At 43.7% G+C, this 25,004-nt stretch overlaps 1 protein-coding gene across 1 annotated transcript in view; it reads right to left on the bottom strand.

Moving 5' to 3' along the window:
• SHQ1 (SHQ1, H/ACA ribonucleoprotein assembly factor) overlaps window positions 1-14,813 on the bottom strand; it is a 43,035-nt gene extending 28,222 nt beyond the window's left edge. The window contains exons 1-11 of the mRNA XM_068100556.2: window positions 14,706-14,813; window positions 14,073-14,369; window positions 13,926-13,990; window positions 8,681-8,809; window positions 6,749-6,792; window positions 6,510-6,614; window positions 5,825-5,937; window positions 5,613-5,722; window positions 5,206-5,360; window positions 4,948-5,001; window positions 4,644-4,767 (exon numbers count right to left, since the gene is read on the bottom strand). Coding sequence (XP_067956657.2) covers window positions 4,644-4,767; window positions 4,948-5,001; window positions 5,206-5,360; window positions 5,613-5,722; window positions 5,825-5,937; window positions 6,510-6,614; window positions 6,749-6,792; window positions 8,681-8,809; window positions 13,926-13,990; window positions 14,073-14,215 — 1,042 coding nt within the window. The 5' untranslated portion in view covers window positions 14,216-14,369; window positions 14,706-14,813. The remainder of the gene's footprint in view (window positions 1-4,643; window positions 4,768-4,947; window positions 5,002-5,205; window positions 5,361-5,612; window positions 5,723-5,824; window positions 5,938-6,509; window positions 6,615-6,748; window positions 6,793-8,680; window positions 8,810-13,925; window positions 13,991-14,072; window positions 14,370-14,705) is intronic.
• Between the last annotated feature and the right edge of the window lie 10,191 nt (window positions 14,814-25,004).

Raw genomic sequence — 25,004 nt, 5'->3', positions numbered from 1 at the left:
ATATATATATAGTACGGGCATGCCCTAGTAATAATAATAATAATAATAATAATAATAATAATAATAATAATAATAAATAAATAAAAAGATGGTCTGTCAACTTGACAATGCTGTTTGTCATGGAGTGGTGGCTTTACGAAATTCCGGCATGAAACAGCGTGCTATTGCTCGGCAGTATGGCATCACTCAAGGTCAGGTGTCAAAGATCCTGAAACGAAATGCTCAGAGGGGTGTCCCTACTCCAAAACCGAGGCCAATACATCCACGCAGAACCACAAGGAGAGATGATCGCCAGCTGCACCGGTTAGTCTGCAATGGCCGTACCAAGTCAGCTAATCGGCTTAGGGCTGAGTGGCAGCAACTGACAAATGTGCCTGTATCCAGAAGGCTAGTCAACCAACGACTGGTTCAAGCAGGCTATCGTGCCAGGCGTCCCCTGAGAAAGCCACGCCTGACCAGACAAAACAGCCAGCGCCGATTGCAGTGGGCCAGAGAGCACCGTCAATGGCAGCCAGGACACTGGAATCACGTGACCTTCAGTGACGAGTCTAGATTTATGGTCTATCGTCAAGATGGCCCGCCCGAGTGCGCAGACAAGTGCATGAAGCCCACAACGAAGATTCTATAGTGCCAAGAGTCCAAGCTGGAGGTGGTGGGGTGACCGTTTGGGCTGCTTTTCATGCAGGGGGCAAAACTGACCTGGTTGTTCTGAATGGAAACCTGAACCAGTTCAAGTACAGGGTCATTCTGGAAGAAACATTGCTTCCATTTGCTCGTGCAGCCTTTTGTTACGTGGTCCTCCCGGTAACTACCTGGTCTTGGTGACCCCCAGACCGTGGGAGGACCCCGCCAGAAAGATCTCTGATTTATACGCTTTCGTAGCGCAATCAATATGAAAGACACAATAATTCAAGTCAATAAGAAACCCCACACCAAGGATCCGGATTACTTAATAATATATTCTCCATCCATCATCAGCAATCAACAATCCATCAACAATCTTACTAAGATGGCCATCTCATATATTCCCCCCCTTTCCCCACTCATGACCCCTCAATGGTCACTTTCCCTCACAATGTCTCTGGGCCCCTCCAGACCAAGGTGAAGGTCGACTTCTCCGCACACGGGCGGTTGAACGAACCCCTGGCTGACGTGTTCCAAACGTGCACGTCGCGTACCGGGAACAGCTGCTGCAGCGCACACCTCCTTGCAAAGCAAAGCGGGCAAAGCAAAGCGCGGCTTGCAAAGCGCGCGAGGCCCAAGGTGCGACCCGTACGTGTCCTTGTAGACGTTGAGGCGAACTGTGCCGGACGCTTGGTTCCGTGCACGAACCCACGGCAACTTGACGTGTAATCGGTAATTACCCCGCGCAGGTAACTCCTTTCGCCAGACGGGCTTTCAAACGCAGCGTCCCCCACGCTGCTCAATATCGACACCGCTCGCGTCGGAGCTGGGCGAGGAAGAAGAAGATCGCCGCTTCTCCCGGACCTCGTGTCTTTTTCTTCTTCCGGTTCACTATCCCGTTTCCGGTCTCCTGTTATCCGGAGCCTCTCTAACCCTTTAACCACAACAACCTTTAATAGAATAAACATTAATAAGCAATGACATGAATAGTAACTCCTCTAAATCCGGGATCCGTAACACTTTCGAGGAAACTTTGTCTTCTAAGATGACAATGCACGGCCTCATCGTGCTTGCATGATCCAACACTTTCTTGCTGACCGTGGTGTAGAGATGATATGGAGTGGCCTGCCATGTCCCCGGATATGAATCCGATAGAGAACTTGTGGGCAGAATTAACGCGTCAAATCGACCACTTGGACCAGCAGCCGACCTCTGTGCGTGAATTGCAGCAGACTATTGTCACTGCATGGCAAGCGATTCCTGTCCAAACCTTAGCAAATCTCGTGAACAGCATGCCTCGACGTGTACGTGCTCTCCTGAATGCTCGTGGGGGTTACACGAAGTACTGAACTGTAATTTTACTGTCCGTAATCCCAGTCATAATTTAGCTTTTGTTTTTGTTGAAAAAAAAATTGGCTAATGTGAAAAATAAAGAGATACTTCTGGAAAATGTACAGAAGTTTAACACAGTACTGTCCATGAATTGAGTTCGATATCAGTTTACATCACTTTCAAGGATCAATTTATTTGCTTCGAAATGTCAAATGTGGTTTTTGTTTCTTTTAAAGGTCACATTAACAAAATCTAGAATAATTTCAACATCATTCCAATGAACTTTTGGTTCTAAGTCATCTTGAAAAGTAAGTTCAACCCCACAAAAAAAATATTCCATATTAAATGCCGTCTATATTTTATTCCCCATGGGGAGTTCTTGACAATGTGCCAAGTTTCAATTTTTTCCATGGAGCGGTTTTGGAGATAGAGGTGAAAAGTTTTTTTTTTAAAGATGGTGCCCATACCACGTGACCAATGACATCATAATTAGCATCAAAAAATTATTCAGGAGACGCTGCTATGGTGAAAACTTTGTGTCAATTGGACCAACGGTTGCAGAGAAAATGAATTTCAAAGAAGAAAAAAAAAGCAATGCACGGCCTCATTGTGCTTGCATGAACCAACACTTTCTTGCTGACCGTGGTGTGGAGCATATGGAGTGGCCTGCCATGTCCCCGGATATGAATCCGATAGAGAACTTGTGGGCAGAATTAACGTGTCAAATCGACCACTTGGACCAGCAGCCGACCTCTGTGCGTGAATTGCAGCAGACTATTGTCACTGCATGGCAAGCGATTCCTGTCCAAACCTTAGCAAATCTCGTGAACAGCATGCCTCGACGTGTACATGCTCTCCTGAATGCTCGTGGGGGTTACACGAAGTACTGAACTGTAATTTTACTGTCCGTAATCCCAGTCATAATTTAGCTTTTGTTTTTGTTGAAAAAAAAATTGGCTAATGTGCAAAATAAAGAGATACTTCTGGAAAATGTACAGAAGTTTAACACAGTACTGTCCGTGAATAGAGTTCGATATCAGTTTACATCACTTTCAAGGATCAATTTATTTGCTTCGAAATGTCAAATGTGGTTTTTGTTTCTTTTAAAGGTCACATTAACAAAATCTAGAATAATTTCAACATAATTCCAATGAACTTTTGGTTCTAAGTCATCTTGAAAAGTAAGTTCACCCCCACAAAAAAAATATTCCATATTAAATGCCAAGTCTATATTTTATTCCCCATGGGGAGTTCTTGACAATGTGCCAAGTTTCAATTTTTTCCATGGAGCGGTTTTGGAGATAGAGGTGAAAAGTATTTTTTTTTTAAGATGGTGCCCATACCACGTGACCAATGACATCATAATTAGCATCAAAAAATTATACAGGAGACGCTGCTATGGTGAAAACTTTGTGTCAATTGGACCAACGGTTGCAGAGAAAATGAATTTCAAAGAAGAAAAAAAAAAGAAGTCAAAAAACGGCATAAAAATAAATAAGAATAGTCTTTAAAACAATAGTGTTCCGCAGACTGAAAGGCATGTGGTACCCTAACAAGCACACCATCTTTTGTATACATCCTGTAAAAATAGTCTGTCTGCACTCTTAGTCACCTCGTGATTTTCGAGTTCAACATTAAATGTACGTTTGTAGCATAGGTGCCACTATGATTGATGTAAAGGAAAATCAGCCACTAAGGAGAGTTCTAAATTATAAAACAACCACATACAATTGAAATAGAAGGTAGAACGGTAATATTGACCAGTTGGATAGAATGAATATCCCACAGACATGGGTCAGTGGCTTTCTCCTGTGTCTGGATTTCCTTGTGTGCATCTTTTGTATTTTTTTATTTCGACTTTTCAGGGCATTTTTCTTCCTTTGCAGAGGTCCCAGGTGTCCTGTATGTATTAAGAGTGAACCACATTGTCAACTGGCATGATATGTAAGCTCGACCAGGAGGGTAGCCAGACTTCCTCCTTCGTGAAGATAATTGACGAGACAGCTGGGATTTTACAGCCGGTCCTATAGTGACATGGTAATTCACCTTTGAAGGCTTATCGGTTTCCTGAAGCTCACAACAACAATTATTCCCATTTATTTAAACATATACGTTCCATACCCGATTGGACCAACCTCCCTGCTAGTGTCGCAAGTAGTGACACCGAGAACAATTCCAGAATCAGCTGTATGAACACATTAACAACATGAACTTGGATAAACGTCGAAGAGGAGGAAGTCGTCGAATAATATCGTCAAAGAAGAAGTTGTCATCTGTTACTGGTCGCCGAAGTCGAAATCGAGGAAGAATCCTTAAAACTGCCACTTTCAAACATATTTGAACTCGTAACCTCTTGTGTGGCAGTACAGAATCTTCACCATTAGGTTACCAACAACTGACATTACAATGATTTACTTCTTGTGTGGCAGTACAGAATCTTCACCATTAGGTTACCAACAACAATGACATTACAATCTTTACTTTATTTCATGCGTCTCATCTCCACAAACAGAACACCATGATGATCTGAGCCATTCTCATTGTTGAAAGAAAACAACAGGGCTTAATGATATTACCATGAAAGGCAAACCATAAACCAAACTCATTCATAATTTTGCCCAAAACAAGGTTCAAATGAGATCTCCGTACTTCCAGTGTCGACCATATTTCAAGAATACTGTACTTACCTAGTTTGAGGATGTCGGCTGCATCTGCTACAGCTTGGAGTGCCAGGTCAAAGCGGCGAAACAAGGGGTAGCAAACCACTCGGCGTACAAAGCACACAAGGACTTCATGCAGACTATGAAAAGTCTGCCAACAAATGGTCGGGAGGACAAAATAAATAAATAAATGAACTACAAAATATCGCGCAATAACAGTTGCAGGAAATTTCTGTGTTAAACAACAACAAAGTTTTACAAACTTAACTACAAAGTGATGCAACAGAGGGAATATATAAATGAGGTATTTCGACTTCAAATGTGACAATACCTCAAACCAGCAAAGCGTACCGCTGAGTTTTCGGATAGTCCATGGGGACTCTACCTGCAAGGCAGCACGGCACGTGTGACTTGACAATTAACATAAAAGCCCTCAGGAATACTGATAAATTAAGAAAAGGGGGCATAGAAGAAGAAGAAGAATTCCACTATTCCATCGCCAATACTTCAGAAATAAAAAGGATGAACGTACAAAAAATGCTAAATACATGCACAAAGGCATCAGCAGCATTCCATAAGTCACCCTTACCGTGGGTTCTCCCTCTGTGGTTCGTGCATCATATGCATATGCCAGTAGGATGTCCACCATTCCAAGCAAAGCTTCCTGGCGAGCCTGCCCTAAAAGACAGGGCTTTCGTCGTGGCAGCTTCAACATGGCCTCCTTCTCTTCTTCTCCAAATGGGACTACGGTTTGAGAGATTAAGAAGAAAACCTATAAAGTACACCAAGCGTCTTTGGGCTTCCTGAAAAGCGCTATATAAAATAAATGCATTATTATTATTATTATTAAAGTAACATCTGCCTGACAGGCTGGCTGTGGCCACATTTATAGGAACCTCAACATCACTCTTCGATGATCCGCGACCATAAAAAAAGGACAATAATTGCCGGTGTTACGTAGCATCGCCAGGGAATGAGGATAACATGGGAACTTACTCAGTTTCTCATCCTCTTCCAAACCAAGCAGCTGAGACTTTCTGGACAATTTCCACCATGGCTCATAGAGCATCAAGTCAGGGAATGAGCTGCATTCAAAAAGATCAGCACTGCAGGGATAGCAAAAGAAGGGGAACAAAGATATAACATCACAATAATATTTTGCACAAATGCAGCACAAAATCCACCAAAAGCTTGCACAGTACACTTACAGGTAATGATCAGAATCAAACTTGGCATCCTCTGCCTGTAGCCTTGCATGACGCCGCTCTAAAACAAAGGTCCGGTCTGGGTCTTTTACATCTGCAACTTCGCTCAGTTCATCCTGGGTGAAAAGAAAACGAACACGGACAATTATTTTTCTTGAAACCTTTAAACGTCATTCAACATATTTAAACGTGCTTTGGCCGAACTCGGAGCTATCCAAGTTTCTTAGTAAGGGTTATACTGGGTGGTTTACCATTGCCTTCCCAACACTAGTTACCGCATGAATTTGTAATTTGTTCAGGGTGTTGGCAATATCTCGCCCACTCTTCATGAAGAACACCATTTGATCTTTAATGTCCAACACCTAATGCCAGCAGACGGGACGCATGGTTTAACGTCCATCCAACGGACGGCACACACATTGATGAATCGCCCTGTCTGTGAAACACCGGGACGACAGTTTATAGATGGGTCGGGATTTAAACCCAGCCTAGACAGTTGAGGTGAGTGTGTGTACCTCTAGGCCATCCTGCCAGCCCTGTGTTCAATGCAATCAAGTTCAAAACGTGAAAAGCACCATTTAAAATGGATGCATATACATGAAATACCTATTCACAGGAATAGTATTATTTCGCCTGTTGCTACAGAATACAAAGGAAAGCTTGCAAGCAATGGCCGTGGAAAGCCCACCTGAAGTCGAGTAAACACTCCGCTTCTAAGGTTTCCAAAGCCATAGCCACACCCAGGAAGACAAAGCTCATCCTTTTCGTGCTCATTGTAGAGTTCCTGCTTCCACTACACACACCAGCAGGTTGAATGTCAGTAGACAAACAATGTCAAACAAAGTGCTCTGTCACTTCAAAGGTGGCCTCATCCATATCTCAAAACATCAAATGTAGCAGAAAGATCAAACCATATTTATTATTTACCTGCCAGTCAAATTCGTCCTCAGATTCTGCACCTTCTTCTATGTCTGGCGAGGAACAGAGAGGCATGTTTCATGCGTGTGAACATGAACGGATGATTGAAATCCATCAAATATAGTCATCCACTTCAAACACAGGAAGATGTTACCTGAATGAATACACCTTTGTTGCAGACAAGCAATTTATTTTTCTGACCTTTCAAAGTCGCAACAGACCATTCAACCAGATTGAAGTTGATGGCGCACCATCGCAAATCCCCATGCTTCCCACCAAAAGCAAAGTCGAAAGATGGCAAAATGTTCCACCAGGAGTGACAATAACAAATTTGAGTTAAAGACTTTCCTCCGTTTTGACCCCTATGAACCCAAGTCTCCACCCCCTTGGAGCATGAACTGCAAGTTAAATCCAAAAACTCCGTTAAATATTCCACATATTCTCAAATGTTGATTGCATATACCGTTTCATTTTTTAAAATGTTCAAAAATGTGCCCAAAATGATATTTTTTGGCAATTGACCTTTTGACCCTACGCCAAGAGACGGGGCCATAATGATAACACTCTCACACTTTTTGTCATGTGCAGATCATAACTACCAAGTTTAGTGAATTTCTGCACAATCGTTTAGGAGGAGATTGTGGGACAGACAGAGCCGATTACAATATCCCCCCATTTTTTAAATAAAAGTGTGGGGATAAATATCAAACAGTGAGGTATCAAATTATTTGACGAAACAAAGAATTATTTGTGGCTCGTTTGACATCTTTGTTCGTATGCAGCACAAGGCTGCGGCGTTGCATCATTGGCTACGCAACTGATGCAATTCCCTCTGCTTGTTATGACAGGAATTTGTAATTCGTTCAGGGTGCCCACGATAGCTCGCCTAAACTTCACGAAGGACACCATGGAATCTTTAACGTCCACCAACTAATGTCGGCAGACGGTGCACCCAGTTTAACATCCATCCGAAGGACAGCACACACATTGATGAATCACATGGCCTGTACGCCTGGTGTTGCTTAAAAGCCCAGGGTCAACTCAGCACGTCATCCTTCCCAGGGCCAGCAACATGGTTACCAGCTAGCTGGTAAGGGGGCATTGTATTAACGGCACAGCCGCGCCCCCAGAAAATGATGCAGCCAATGAGCCACAGGCTGCGTAAAGAAGAAAAAGAAGAACCACCTTGAGGACATTTTTCCCCGCAGAGCAGGGGTTGGCCTTTTTCGGGCACCGTGGTCCCCTTTTTGAAGCAATGTTTTATGGCCGGATGCCCTTCCTGCCAACAACCCTGTTAGTTGCCTCTTGCGACACACGGGGAATTACAAGTGAACGAGTACTCAATTTGCCAACCTCGGAAGGATGACAGGCTGACAACCCCCTTGGTGTTAATTCAGCGATCGACCGGGATTCGAACCCAGGATCCGAGGATCCCAAGCCGGCACCCTAACTGCTAAGCCAACACCAAGCTCCACAGGCTGCGTAAGAATAAATAAAATCACCCTGCCTGTGAAACACCGGGATGACAGTTTTGAGGAAAGTATGCGTACCTCCATGTGATCTTGTGAAATCTCGTTTAACATGATAAAGCATGAAATGCATATGCTTTGCACTGTAATTTCAACATATCAGATGTTCCACCGATGAAAAAAACAATACTTGGATGGACTTCGTGAGCTTTACATAGTTTGTGATGAAAAAAGCGTTGGTTGTGTTTGTGCATTTTCCACGCTGTGGTTCTTACAACTTTGTGAGTATGAAATCAAGTAGGTTTAGAAATGAAACTTTGAAAGAAGAGAGATTATTGCAGTGAAAATGAAGCAAGAATTTGTGGAAGTGACGTCACGACATATTCAGGCAACCACAAAAGGCCACAGTGGCCCAACATATCAGAATGTGAAGATTTTAATTTTGGGACAAGTAGTGCAAATAAGTAAAGACCTCCTCCGATCTCCTCGGGCAAAGATGGGATGTGACGCGTCCCTCGAGGAGCCAACAGGGCAGTCAGCATGTCCAACCCTTTAAAGTGCTCCCCAGGAGTTGCTTTGGGCAGTTTCAGATGCAAAGTTCCTGTGACAAGGACGGGACACGCGTTATTAAACAGAGTGACAGCTTCAGTCAATGATAACCTGAAAATATCAGAATCTGATGAGTGCTTTCATCTTGGCTAAATAAATCTCAACCGAGAACTTCACACAATTATGTCAGTTTTATCGACGAGTTACAGAGATTAACAATCTCTCAACAATTTGGCTGAATCTATCAAAACAATCCTGGGATAAAGACGTAACAGGGCGGTTGCATAATACAGGCTTGGTATAATCAACAAACACCACACAGTCAAAACTACAAAGCCGTATCCTGATTTGAGATTAATTAAAACAGCCTTTGCTACATATAATAACAAGAGCTACATCAAATAACACAAAGTAGACTCACCGGAACATACCGTTTGGGAGTTGTACGTTAGGAATCTGTTCACAAATCTTAAGCTGTGTTGTAATCCCTGACGGTGTGATCCATATCAGTATCAGAGTTATCTTGCTAGCGGATTGTCCCGTTCCATGCTCGAATCACCACCAAAATATATAAATAATCAAATAATTGACTGTTTTTCTTGGATTTGTCTCCATTTATATATTTTACGACAGCAACACAATCAACGGAGAATCACTGTTTAAGCGTAACAAGGGATTTTAGTTTCATTTCATTTATTATTTTGCAGGTACATAAAGATGTACATTGCACCCCTGTAGGGTTGCTAAAACGTGAATCGAATCACGAGAATAGCTCTCCTGGTGCTAGACAAACAAAAAAGAAATTACACATTAAATACAAGGTAAAAAATGTAAAATTTGCACAAGTATATGAAAAAAGGAGAAAGCTTGGAAATTACATTCAGACGTACAAATTGGGAAAGTTATGTCGAGGGATCGTTTACATCTGGCAACAACCAATGCTTGTTAAGGTTATTAATAAAAACAAGCGTTACGCCTAGGTCCCCCGTCGGTGAAGTGATGTGTGTTGACAAAGTGGAAGACGCAAGGCGGCCATCTTGGATTTTGACGTGGCGACCCAATTTTCAAGAGCGTTCTTCCTTATGCCTAGATACACCCACACACCAGATTAGAAGTTGGTACTTTGGTTATCTTTCCAAGATATTCCGCTCACAAGGTTCAGACATACATGGCGTCAGACATACATGGCGGCGGCCATCTTGGATTTTGACGTGGGTTGCACCCACACACCAAATTAGAATTCTGTCCTTCGTTTATGCACGCACGTGTGATCCCTGGTGTTGGGCTAGCGGCTAGGGTGCCAGCTTAGGATCCTAGGATCCTGGGTTCGAATCCCGGTCGATCGCTGAATTAACGCCAGGGGGGTTGACTCAGCCTGTCATCCTTCCGAGGTCGGCTAATTGAGTACCAGTTCACTGGTAATTCCCTGTGTGTCGTAAAAAGGCGACAAACAGGGTTGGTGGCAGGAAGGGCATCCGGCCGTAAAACATTGCTTCAAAAAGGGGACCAAAAAACAACAACAACCACGGTCCCCGAAAAAGGTCAACCCCCGCTTGTGGGGGAAAATGGCCTCTAAAGGTTTTTTTTTTTCTTTTTTTTTGCACGCACGCACGCACACATGGAGGGGAAAACCATAGTCCCCCTTTCGCTCCGCGGTGCGACGGGGGACAAAAACTAGAACAATGCGACTGTGTCGCCTATATGCCTTAGCAGTCCCACAATGGGTAGATGCCATCACTCTGCATATGTATGGGTAGGGGATCACGTTTGTGAAGTTTCGTGTTGCTCGGTTAAGGTTCGTTTTTCTATCCAAGAAGGCTGCCAAACCACGTGACCTATGACATCATTTTCAAACTATACGCAACGTTAGAACGTTAACATGGTCTACCTTGACATCATGTTAGATGATATTTGTAAAATTTCGCATCGATAGGGTGAGCGGTTTCAGAGATATAATTATTTAATATTTTCCTTCAATCCAATATGGCTGCCAAACTATGTAACCGACGATGACATAAATGAGTCATAGATCATATAGGTGATAGATCATGTGCATGCAATTTCAGATTTTTAGGATGAGGAATTCGATTAAAACATTTTTGGCTGGTATACCACTTCACCTATGTCATCATTATCATGCTTTTGTTCCCCATTGGGAGTACTTGACAATGTGCCAAGTTTAAATTTTTCCATTCAGCAGTTTCCGAGAATTTGTTTTAATTATTTGCTTTTAATCCAAGATGGCTACCATACCACGTGACCTATGATGTCACAATTATCATAAAAACATTCTGCATGGGTGGCATATTGGTCTGTCTCTCCAACCCTGAAAGTTTCGTCTCAATCAGACATATGATTGCAGAGAAAAACGAGGTTTAGCCCATATGGACGTACAGACGTACAACCCGAAAACATGATGCCTCCGGTGACTGTCAGCAGAGGCGTAAAAAGTTTAGACCAAAGATAAAACTGTCCACAAAATCGGTGGGAAGAGTATCCCACAGACGAGGGAATTTTTATAAACCCTTTGTAAAATCAATATAAAGCCTTTGTTGTCGAGCAGTGATGAATAAATGTAACTTTATGGACACCTGTATGAACCCAAAAAAAAAAAAAAATTAAAATGGAACATCAAATCTGTCATACAAACATTCTAGGACAAAAATAACAGACAAATATTTAAACCTGTTCTTCAAGAATGACAAAAAGAGCTGGGAGCAACTGAGGGAATCGTCAATATTGTCATCACCATGACCCGGTATGCATCGCAAAGGGAGACCTAGACAGGATCGGGTAAATAATCAATATTGTCATCACCATGACCCGGTATACATCGCAAAGGGAGACCTAGACAGGATCGGGTAAATAATCAATATTGTCATCACCATGACCCGGTATACATCGCAAAGGGAGACCTAGACAGGATCGGGTAAATAATCAATATTGTCATCCCCATGACCCGGTATACATGGCAAAGGGAGACCTAGACAGGATCGGGTAAATAATCAATATTGTCATCACCATGACCCGTTATACATCGCCAAGGTAGACCGAGACAGGATCGGGTAAATAATCAATATTGTCATCATCATGACCCGGTATACATCGCCAAGGTAGACCGAGGAAGGATCGGGTAAATAATCAATATTGTCATCACCATGACCCAGTATACATCGCCAAGGTAGACCAAGGAAGGATCGGGTAAATAATCAATATTGTCATCACCATGACCCGGTATACATCGCAAAGGGAGACCTAGACAGGATCGGGTAAATAATCAATATTGTCATCACCATGACCCGGTATACATCGCAAAGGGAGCCCTAGACAGGATCGGGTAAATAATCAATATTGTCATCACCATGACCCGGTATACATCGCAAAGGGAGACCTAGACAGGATCGGGTAAATAATCAATATTGTCATCACCATGACCCAGTATACATCGCCAAGGTAGACCAAGGAAGGATCGGGTAAATAATCAATATTGTCATCACCATGACCCGGTATACATCGCCAAGGTAGACCGAGACAGGATCGGGTAAATAATCAATATTGTCATCACCATGACCCGGTATACATCGCCAAGGTAGACCGAGACAGGATCGGGTAAATAAATCAATATTGTCATCACCATGACCCGGTATACATCTCCTCGGGAGACCAAGGAAGGATAGGGATAATCTCCTCCGGCCTCCCTCCAGACAGGATTTCTGGAAGAGAATACTCGGGCACCAAACGGGGTTCAGCGTACTCCTGGATGGGTCTAACGAGATCACAGTAAAGCTTCATGAGCGTGTGGGCATCTTCACAATTAACAAGTCCTCATAAACCCAGTCATTCTGGTTGATTTCGAGACAACTGTATCGACATGAAGCTTCCAGGTGAGATTCCTGGAAATGGACAAGCCCAGATATTTGTAATTGTCCATGATTTCGAGAGTTTGAGAACCGATCGTGTAAGCTGGTTTGGGTGGGTTTCTAGAACAGGTGAGGCTCATCAATTTACATTTATCAACATCAAGTTTCATCCTATTAAAAGAACACCAAATGATCTGACGTAAATCATTCTACAGAGTGAAATCATCATCATCATCATCATCATCATCATCATCATCATCATCATCATCATCATGACCAGAGATGATTATGTAAATGACACGGTCATCAGCATGCTGTCGCACCTAAGACTGGACACAGAGTGGCAAGTCAAAGGTAAAAACATTACAAAGCAGGGGCCCGAGAACCGACACGTGGGAACACCTCAGAGAACAGGGGCCCGAGAACTGACCCCTGAGGAACACCTGAGGGAACATGGGGACCGAGAATTGACCCCTGAGAAATACCTGAGGGAACAGGGGCCTGAGAACTGACCCCTGGGGAACACCTGAGGGAACATGGGGACTGAGAATTGACCCCTGAGAAATACCCGAGGGAACAGGGGCACGAGAACTGACCTGTGAGGAACACCTGAGGGAACAGGGGCCCAATAATTCACACCTGAGAGTACATGGGGACCCAGAATTGACCTGTGAGGAACACCGGAAGGAACAGTGGCCCAATAATTGACCTGTGGGGAACACTTGAGGGAAGAGGAGCACGAAAACTAACATGTGAGGAACACCTGAGGGAACAGATGCCCAATAATTCACACCTGGGGAACACCTGAAGGAACAGGGGACCGAGAATTGACCCCAGAGAAATACCCGAGGGAACAGGGGCCCAATAATTCACACCTGGGGGGAACATGGAGACCCAGTATTGACCTGTGAGGAACACCTGAAGGAAGAGGGGCCCGAGAACTGACCTGTGAGGAACACCTGAGGGAACAGAGGCGCAATAATTCACACCTGGTGAACACCTGAGGGAACATCGGGACCGAGAATTGACCTGTGAGAAATACCTGAGGGAACAGGCGCCCGAGAAGTGACCTGTGGGGAACACCTGATGGAACAGGGGCCCGAGAAGTGACCTGTGGGGAACACCTGATGGAACAGGGGCCCGAGAAGTGACCTGTGGGGAACACCTGATGGAACTTGTAAAAGGGATGTTTCTAAAACGAATTTAATAATCAGGAAATCCCTTCGTAGCTTTGTCGGAATGAGGGTCTTCCTGCCCTGTTGGGTGATGGTTGATGTCAGTGATGAGACGCACCAAACCCTCCCTTACCTGAATCCGTGTCGTACGCCGCACGTTCTCTGCCATCTTGCACCACTGGGCCAGGTAGGTTGAGGCTGCAAATGCATGAGGTAAAGTTATCAAAACGTATGATGAGACGAACGATCAAGCAGAGTTAACGGTTTTAAAAGGACTGACCGGAGGAAATAGGGTTTGCCGTAGAAATGGAAGTCGTGTCCATCGACGCTGATGTCGAAGTCTCCGGCCCGAGAATACGGGACGCGGATGGACAGAGACAAAAAGTCCGGTTCCTGCTTCAGCTCGAAGAATGGCGTAATCATGACAGGAATGGCCTACACCGAGCGTTCCGTTATGAAACCAGAATGAACAAACACGCACATGGATGGCGGCGCTTCACTTCCGGATTCAAACTGTCATCACGTGGTTCATCGTCATTCAATTCGTGGCACCAAAGGTATTCATTCCTTCAGAGTGCTGTGGAAAATTATAAAATATACTCAGCTGTTAATTTGTTTATTAATATATATAGTATATAAATTAACTTAAATTTATCGTTCTCAGATCTGCACGAATCTATAGAGGACACGTAAATATTTTCCAGGTAGCTAAGGAAGTTGGACACAACAGGAGGTATTTTGACCCACAATGCCCTGCGCATTGGCAGCACCATGCTATTAGTTGCTTTATAACGAACTTCAACCCAAAAGAAGGTCATTAGGTCCATCAATGCCTGCGTTAGTATTGCGAAATAACCGTGTAAGCTGTAAAGTCTCAGACTCAGAGCAGACGATGTAAAAATCATTACGTCACCGAGTCTGTAGTTAATTCAACATATTTTAGCGGTTGCCGAAGACGACAAGAAGAGGCCATTTCGTTGGGAACAAAAGGTTGTTTATTGTACAGAAATCTCCAGCAACTGCTCGCGAACGGAACGGAAGTCGTAACGGCTTATATAAAACCAAGAACCCTCTCCGGAGGGCGTGGCTCCAACAGCCGCGCGTGCGTCACGACGACACAACCAAAAGCCCGTGTGCGTGGGTTACTCCTCAGTCACATTTGCTCTACGGCTAGGATACGGCGGCCGTACCCCCCCTAAATTGACAGAAACGTGCGGCGGCCGCAGAGTTTCTGAGGTGGCCTCAGGGTGGCCCTAGGGCGTATGGCTATCTTTTACAGGCCGCAGGGGTCGCCGTGGAATTATAGCGCGGAGTTATAACTTGTTTCATTTCTAGGTCGGCCGTAGCAATTCGACAAGCCGTAGCCATGACAACTGTAAGTGCTGTTATACATATGAAAAAGAACTGGTATATATACCCACTCGTTACCGTCCGTCTGGCCGCACGTTCGCCTTAGGGCCCCCCTGCGGTCGCCTTGCGGGCACCTTGAGGCTACCTTGCGTCTGCCTTGAAAATTCTATGGCCGCCGCAGGGACACCCTAAGGTCACCGTGCGACATCAAATCAAAGACCGTACGGCACCCCTACGTTTTCGGTCTCCACAATTTCTAAATACCCCGTGCGGCTACCCGAAAAATAAAAACATATGTGACTGCTACATTGTGTGACCGTGGAAATACTGCGGCCGCCCTATAATTGCTAGTGGCCGTAGATTTTTTAGACCCTACGGCCGCCGAGCCAAATGTGACTGAAGCATTAGACTAGAGTCCCTGTATAAAGAGAGTTGCGCCATGCGCTGACCCGAGATTTCTGGTCACGTGATTTCGTGGCGCCATTTTGTGTCTAACTTCACCGTGCGTGAACGTCAGCTTGGTACGGGAATGTTGTTTATTGCCAAACAAAATGACTGGTTCTGCTTTTGGTTGTTCAAACCAATCTGGGAAATATAAGATGTATAGATTTCCAAGTGATAAAGTCAGAAGACAAATTTGGGACATTTTTGGGAAATTAAACAAGTTATGGTGAATACGACGTCTTATCTGTGCTTTTCCATATCTGTTCGACTAGACGAACCGTGCACACTGCAGGTATTTTTAAAAGTTTTTTCTCTGTTTAATTACGGCTTGGCGCAGTCGAAAATTAAGTGTTAATTAAGTCGCCAGCTATGAAACATATTAATCGATCAGGCAATATCCATCAGAGTTCTGGGCAAGGGTGTAGTAATAAATGAACGTTTCAATCTTACTAGATGCCGATGACGTTTTCCTTATGTCAGAGACAGAAGCTGACTTGCAGCTTGTTAAATCATTACAATGGAAATTGAATATAAATGTCGATAAAACTAAAGTTGTACACTATAGAAATATGGCAATACCACGTACAGAATTTGTTTTAAGTGTGTTAGACTATATGTCGGCTGGAAGTCCTACACCGGAATTGCTCTCGGCACCCTTTAAAAAATATTGGATATGCCCACACTCCTTTCTAAAAGTTATTAAAATTCAGAGAACGACAGCATTGGTTTGTCTTACTTATAATGTTAGCTCTTATATGCAGTGTTGGCTTGTAATATGCATTGCCATACCACTTTTAATATCACCACACAGCTCTTTTTCATGGCAATAGCTGAGTTTTTGACAAAACAAATATCACCTGTATGTAATAATAAGACTAAATATGTGTAGTAAAATTTTTTTTAGCAGGTTTAGAATATATCACCCCATATCGCGAATGTACATGTATATCTAATCCGACACACTTAGACACAAAATGGCGTCCAAATTTGAGTTGACACAACTCTCTATATACAAGGACTCTAGGTTAGACCAAACCCATCGTAATGGTAACCGTCACATGCGGATAAGTTAACCGCGGCAAGTGAATAAGGTAACCGCGACATGTGAATAAGGTAACCACTACAATAAGGTAACCCCCCAGAAGGCACGCCACGGGCGTGTACGTAGTTCGCGGGTGGAACAGAGCCGGGCCGCGGGTGCTGAGCAGCGGTAGCCATTGTAGTTGCAGCAGTATCAGCCTCGGGATCCGCCGTAGGAGCAGTAGTAGGAGTGGCGAGCAGCAGTACTCGGCCTGTGTGCGCGGAGGTGACGAAGTAGCAGTACTCGGCCTGTGTGCGCGAAGGCGACGAGCAGCAGTACTCGGCCTGTGCGCGCGGAGGCGACGAGCAGCGGTGCTCGGCCTGTGTGCACGAAGGCGACGAAGTAGCCGTGCCCGGCCTGTGTGCGCGGAGGCGACGAGCAGCAGTACTCGGCCTGTGTGCGCGAAGGCGACGAAGTAGCCGTGCCGCCAACGCCCCGTAACGGCGTTCCTTCGGAGGGTCCCGGAGCTGGTTCGCCCCTCTAGTCGTAGAGGAGGAACCGAGCGCGATGCGCGAACCACATGGCCGCTCGTCGTTGCTAAAACTCCGGCAGTTCGAGTTTAGGTCTTGTGGAAGAAATTGCGGTCGCAATCCTGCCGTGTTCATTTGGCCCCCGAATACGTTCGGGGGCAACGGGGTCACCAGTTTAGCGGTTGCCGAAGACGACAAGAAGAGGCCATTTCGTTGGGTACAAAAGGTTGTTTATTGTACAGAAATCTCCAGCAACTGCTAGCGAACGGAAGTCGTAACGGCTTATATAAAACCAAGAACCCTATTCGGAGGGCGTGGCTCCAACAGCCGCGCGTGCGTCACGACGACACAACCAAACGCCCATGTGCGTGGGTTAGAACAAACCCATCGTAATGGTAAACGTCACATGCGGATAAGTTAACCGCGACAAGTGAATAAGGTAACCGCGACATGTGAATAAGATAACCACTACAATATATTAGTTATTTACTTGATTATTGAGGGAGGGTTAGGGGAAGAAAGGTAGGATTAGGAGGTTGGGGAGGGTTAGGGGAAGAATGGTGGATTAGGAGGTTGGGGAGGGTTAGGGGTAGAATGGTGGATTAGGAGGTTGGGGAGGGTTAGGTGGAGAAAGGTGGATTTAGAGGTTGGGGGGAGAATGGAGGGTTCGGGCGTTGAGAGGAGGGGAGGCCTACTTCCATTGTAGGCCAAAAATATGTTTTGACTTTAAGCTAAATTCTGTCAGACGCAACACAAATCAGCATTTTTCCAACACGCCCAAGTTTTATGTAAAAACCCCGAAGTGGTTAAACGTGCCCTGTGTGCGGGGTACATTGAACCTTGGACGGGAGTAGGTTGAACCATGTCCTGGAATCAGCAATTAAGTAAAAAAGACAATAATTTAAGGTAATTACAACCTTGTAGTGAACTCTAAACAGCGTAACATATTGAAATGTGACATATCTTTGACTCCAAACCGATTACTGTCCGCTGTCATGGTGTATCACTCCCTGTCATGGTAAATCAAGATGGCATAGCAAGAGGTGCAAAGATTGTCACCATCAAAACCTTGTTTAATACACAAGTCCCAAGATTGATTATATGCTATTGACAGTTATATTCCCGAAGATCTACATTGAATTTCATCATGGATGCCACCTTCTTAGTACCACCTGCAGGCAATGACGGATTATAATGGGGGCAAATGGGGCATTTGCTCCTGGTCCCAGATCTTGGCCAGCTCCCCGCCCCCCAAAAAGTGAATAAATTGTTTTTACGCAGTTTCTCTTTTTACAAATGGAAATAGCTGTTTGGACATGGTCCAAACTTGGTAAGCTGTTCTGTTCTAACTAAAATAGCATGGTATGATGGAGCCATCAAGGAAAACTTGGGTGAATCATGCGAGTGAGTGGTGTAAGGAGGGCTATAAGTTGTTCCAAGCGAGTGAACGGTGTAAGGTAGGCCATGAGTTGTTCCAAGCGAGTGAACGGTGTAAGGTAGGCCATGAGTTGTTCTGTGCAAGTGAACGGTGTAAGGAGGGCTGTGAGTTGTTCCATGCAAGTGAACGGTGTAAGGTAGGCCATGAGTTGTTCCAAGCGAGTGAACGGTGTAAGGTAGGCCATGAGTTGTTCTGTGCAAGTGAACGGTGTAAGGTAGGCCATGAGTTGTTCCGTGCAAGTGAATGGTGTAAGGTAGGCCGTGAGATTTTCTGTGCAAGTGAACGGTGTAAGGAGGGCTGTGAGTTGTTCCGTGCAAGTGAACGGTGTAAGGTAGGCCATGAGATTTTCTGTGCAAGTGAACGGCGAAAGGTAGACCATGAGATGTTCCGTGCAAGCGAACGGTGTAAGGTAGGCCATGAGATTTTCTGTGCAAGTGAACGCTGTAAGGTAGGCCATGAGTTGTTCCGTGCAAGTGAACGGTGTAAGGAGGGCTGCGAGTTGTTCCATGCACGTGAACGGTGTAAGGAGGGCTGTGAGTTGTTCCGTGCAAGTGAACGGTGTAAGGAGGGCTGTGAGTTGTTCCGTGCAAGTGAACGGTGTAAGGTAGGCCATGAGATGTTCCGTGTAAGTGAACGGTGTAAGGTAGGCCATGAGATTTTCTGTGCAAGTGAACGGTGTAAGGTAGGCCATGAGTTGTTCCGTGCAAGTGAACAGTGTAAGGTAGGCCATGAGTTGTTCTTTGCAAGTGAACGGTGTAAGGAGGGCTGTGCGTTGTTCCGTGCAAGTGAACGGTGTAAGGTCGGCCATGAGATTTTCTGTGCAAGTGAACGGTGTAAGTTAGGCCATGAGTTGTTACGTGCAAGTGAACGGTGTAAGGAGGGCTGTGAGTTGTTCCGTGCAAGTGAACAGTGTAAGGTAGGCAATGAGTTGTTCCGAGTGAGTGAACAGGTTTAGGGGGGCCCATGAGTTCCATGTTTATATGTGGGGGTAGTCAATTAAATGAGCAAAATAAAAATACCTATTTTGTTAATCCGTAAACTCCAACTACTTATTTTATTACTTAATTTAATTTACTACTTATTTATTTTCTTTTTATTACTTTTTTTTTGGGGGGGGGGGGGGAAGGTTAGGGGGAGAAGTTTAGTAAGTTTTATTACTCCAACTGTAAATCTAAATAATCCAGAGAGACGAGAGATTCTTGACTCAACCACAAACAACCTGTTCTCCAGGTGTGGCATTCATGTTGAGACCACGCCCTAGCAAGGCTTAATCCGGCTCTGCCTGTGGTGAGGGATTGCGGAAGGCACATGACAAAATGTCACCTGTCACAATCTTGGAGTTATCTTCAATATAGCGGGGTGGCTTGGGGTCAATTTTCAAGATTACCGTTACCGGGCGGACAAAAGCGCCATTTTTGGTGTGAGGCTTCCTTAGGGTATATCAGTTGATTTTAGCCGAGGAGCCCTCTCGAAATATGTACGTAACCATGGTAACACAAACAAATCCAAGATGGCTGCCGTTCATGATAAAATACCAATTTTCTTGGGTTGTAGTTGTTAGAGGAAAGCCAAATTGTATCAAAATATTACTTAAATATCAGAACCATGTCCTCAACATGTTCGGTCACCCTCCTGAAATATTAAAGTAAAACATAAAAATCCAAAATGGCCGCCATTTATGCTGAAATAGCAATTTCCTTGGTTTTTAGCGGTCATACGATGGCTAAATTGCACCAAAGTATGATTATATTATACCAGAATATTTTTATTGAAGCCCTATTTTTAAAAAAGATACACAAATAACCTACCACATATGGACAACATGGTTGTTTATTTCCCATAGGTCTAAAGATCAAAGAAATCAAACTACATAATATTGACTGCAACATCCAAACTAATTGAATTTAAAAGTGATCTAAACTATTTTTTCTCAAGATAGTGCGTTCTTGAGACAAGGGTTTGAACATGGAAATAATGTGAATGTTTTAATTATGCTTTTATCCTAACCTTAATGTGACCCTTGTGGGTATCCGTAGTTATATACCTAATTTAGAGGGCGACATTGTGACTACAGGCTGTCTTTACTATACTGCTAAGCACATGTATTGGTGGAAAGTTTTCTGGCCTCCTTTGATAACAATCTACATATTTTATGGTAAGTAAGCAACTTTTCAAGTTATCTATCTATAATTCCAGTAATCTCTGTGTGTTTGTTTGTACGTTTGTACGTTTGTACGTTTGTACGTTTGTTTGTCTGTGACCGCTGTTTCTCGACAACCACGGGTCCGATATACTTGAAACTTGCCAGGTATATTGATGGGGACCCGAGGATGTGCCTTTTCAAGGTTTCATATTAATCGGACAATTACTTACCGAGCTATGTCCAAAAAACGATTCAACCAATCAGAGAGCAGCGAGCTATCGCGTGTGCCGAACGTGGCGGACACACTCTGCCTCGGATGGCACATTTGAGAGCGTATTCATTTATTTCACGTTTGCAAACTATGTTGGCGCTATGTTGGCGTTAAACGATGTTTTAAAACTAATTAAAACCCCGGGGGGATTGTCACTGTACTCGCAAGCCGTTCGCCGTTCGCTTTGGCGTTGCGAATGAACCAAAACATTTCATGCACCAAACCATTTCATGTAAAGCGTTCGCCGTTCGCTTTGGCGTTGCGAATAGCCCAAAACATTTCATGAACCAAACCATTTCATGTAAATAGAGGGGGGGATATAATTTTAGATATAGATATAGTACGGGCATGCCCTAGTTATCTTTAATTACAGAACTTCAGTGATCAAGTCAGTTTTTTTTTAGCTAAACAGAAGTATGTGTTTATGTACATTTGGTAACAATCATCATAATTAGACAAGCTTAAACACTCCTATAAATAATGGCCTATGCAAAATAATCAACACAATGTGCACTATATCAGGAATTTAGAAAATTCTGGCTAATTAGATATTTTTATACTGCATTATATAGCACTTATTAACTTTACCCATGATAATGATTAATACGTATAAATCAAATATAATAAAAAGCAACTGTTAAACAATGCTGTTGCCCAGGCCATTTTTAAAACTACGGAAGACATTATAGGACATCATTAGTGAAAACAAAAAATCAGATGTCCTATCTTGACTTGAAAATAAATGTGATTGATTATGTGTTTTTTTTCTCTTTGTTATCACAATAAATTTTCCATATGGAAAGTATTATAGGACATCCATTGTGAATGCTAAATTAAAGCTGGATTAATATTACTTGAGTAAAATTTATATTTTTGCCAAACTCAACTTAAGTTATTTATATTGATATTATTTTAATGTGAATAATATATACTTTTTTCTCAATTTCAGAGCACCGATTGAAAGCCAAGGAAACTGCTGGTACGGATTGGATTCAGACATCGTGCCAAGAGAGACGAGCCCGTATACAAGATGTATCTAGATTGGAATTGTTGTATCATTTGTCAGCAACACACATCTGAACCTTTGAAATGCCCTTTGCAGAATCCTATAGCAAGTCGTGACATGACAGATGCTTATACATCATTTTTGACAAATGTAGAACAGTTCAGAGACATTGATGCACTTCCAACTAACATCTACTTTGGCAGTGATGTTACTGCTGCAGATTTTGTAACCCACCATGCATCTTGGCATAAATCTTGCCATTTGAAATATAACAATTCCAAGTTGACAAGGACGCAAGAAAAGAAAAGGGGTGTCCCCAACACTGTCGAGTCTCAAAGGAGATCAAGTAAGCGCCAAACGATAAACACAGCAAAGTGCATCTTCTGTGACAAAGGACATGAGGACGGTGAGCTCTCTCAAGTTTTAACATATGATGCTGATACCAATATACGATGCATGATCACAGAGCTACATGACACACAGCTTCTTGCTCGAATTGTTGGAGGAGATTTGATTGCGATGGAAGCAAAGTATCATTTAAAATGCCTGACCCATCTGCGAAATCGTTACCGCAGTCTCGTCAGAAAGTTGAGTCGGGAATCACCAAATGTAAATGAAAAAGTGAATGAGTCTAGAGTGTTTGTAGAGCTGACAAGCTACATTGAGATAGCTGTAGACTCTGGGACTTTCCTCTTTAAGCTTTCAGAGATTCATTCACTCTATGTGAATCGTCTTCAGGACATGGGTATCCACAAAGAAGTCAACAAGACTAGGCTGAAGCGTCAACTGCTGGAACACTTCCCAGAGGCACAGGAACAGAACGATGGTAGAAACACGGTTATTGTTTTCAAAGAAGGAATGCGAAATATGTTGAAGGAAGCTTTGAAAAAACGGGATTTCTCAGAAGACGCTGAGATTCTAGCAAAAGCTGCAACGATAATCCGCAAAGACATTTTCAACCATCAATGCTTCAAATTCACTGGCTGTTTCCCAACACAATGTCAAGAAAATTCAATGCCCCCAAGCCTCAAATCACTTGTCTCCTTTATACTTAATGGCCTTAACTTGAAAGATCAAGACAGATGTGAATCACAGGCTTGCCTCACTATAGGACAGACCATTCTCTACAACACAAAGAAGAAAACTCCATCTGAATCAGCTGTTGAAACAAGACATACTCTGGAGCGTGAGCCACCTCTCCCCATTTACATTGGTCTCAATATTCATGGACTGACAAGAAGCAAGAAACTCATCCAGCAATTGTATCAGATGGGTATCAGCATTTCATATGACAGGGTTATGGACCTTGAGGACTGTATTGCCACATCTGTATGTGAGCGATTTGAAGAAGACGGCGTTGTATGCCCTGCTTTTCTCCGGAAAGGGTTGTTTACTGTTGGTGCCCTAGACAACCTAGACCATAACCCTAGCTCAACCACTTCACATGACTCCTTTCATGGGACTGGAATTAGTCTCTTTCAGTTTCCAACACAAACTGATCCTGGTGAGAGCAGACCACCTACTATGATACCCCCTTCTGGTGCAACACAGCAGTCTCTCCCGGTCAGTTATGCTTTTGTCCCTGCTGTAGCTTTAACAACCGCTGCAATTGAAGTACCTGAGAGTAACACAGAGCCAACCAAGACCTACTTAAATGAGGCACTTATCCAGGAAAATAGTTGGGTCGAACATGCACTAGCACTGTTAGAGGAGGATGTCACCAATGAAGATGCCATCGTCTGGGCTGCCTATCATGCTTCGCAGCAACCTCCCATAGAAGACCCTCCAGCTGTGTGTTCACTACTGCCTATGTTCTACGAAAAGTCTTCCACCGCCGCAATGATAAAGCACGGCATGGATGTCCAGAGACAAGCGATTGAGTATCTCAACCCAGGACAAATTCCAGTCACTACCTTTGATCAGCCTCTATTTGCCCTGGCAAAGTTTGTACAGTGGAAATGGCCTGATACTCATGGGGGAAAAGTGCATGTTGTTATGTTAGGTGGTTTACACACAGAAATGGCACTGTGGAACACACTTGGAGATATTCTGGAAAGTTCTGGCTGGACTACCGCCCTTACAGAGGCAGATGTGGCTTTCACTGGCATAGCCGACTCATTTCTGAAGGTGTCACACACGAAAATGTCACACATTTCTAACACACGAACCAGGCATGCCCATCAAATCACCCTCCTTACTCTCCATAACCTTCAAAGAAAGGCTTTCCTGCTCTCCGAGAGACCTAAAGACAATCAATCTGCAGAAGCTTGGAGGAATGACATGCTGAAGAAGAGTCCCACCTTTATGTACTGGGACCTTATCCTGAGATACGAAACCCTTATTCTCATCTTCATCAGGGCTCACAGAGAAAAGAACTTTCCTTTGTATGTAGATGTCTTGGAGCAGCTGACACCTTTGTTTTTTGCCCTGGACCATGTGAACTATTCAAGATGGATGCCTGTTCACATAAGAGATATGAAGTCTCTGCCTGACCCTATCAAGGAAGAGTTTGAGAAAACATGCCACTGGGTCCTTTCTAAAACCAGCAAAATATTCTCTACTATCCCATTTGACCAAGCTCATGAACAGGAGAACGCGAAAGTCAAAGGCTCTGGTGGTTGTATTGGACTCACAGGAAACCCTGTCGCATTTAGACGCTGGATGATAACAGGTCTTAAGTCTTAATCTAAACCTCTCATTGGTTTATAGTGGATACTGATTGTAATGGTAGGCGTGACATCCAATAAGCGACACGCCCAATTCTTGGGCTCGATATTTTGCACTCCTAATGATAATGTTGTATTTCCAGGGTACAATGTTCACAGCTTATCATTCGCAATAATTGATGACCTGGAGTTATAAGTAATGTATTCAAGCCAAAAGCTTACCCCCCCCCCCCCCTAACATTGAGGGCGCCCTTCACATGAAATCACTGAATGTCCCTTTAAATTTACTGGTGATATTGTAATATCAAAATACACATTCAGTGTCCTAAAAATTTATATTTTG

Source organism: Myxine glutinosa, chromosome 12, assembly GCF_964187855.1.
Source record: "Myxine glutinosa chromosome 12, kmMyxGlut1.1, whole genome shotgun sequence".
Lineage (NCBI taxonomy): Eukaryota > Metazoa > Chordata > Myxini > Myxiniformes > Myxinidae > Myxine > Myxine glutinosa.
Note: the sequence above shows the minus strand (reverse complement) of the source record. Positions and strands in the feature narration are given on the sequence as shown.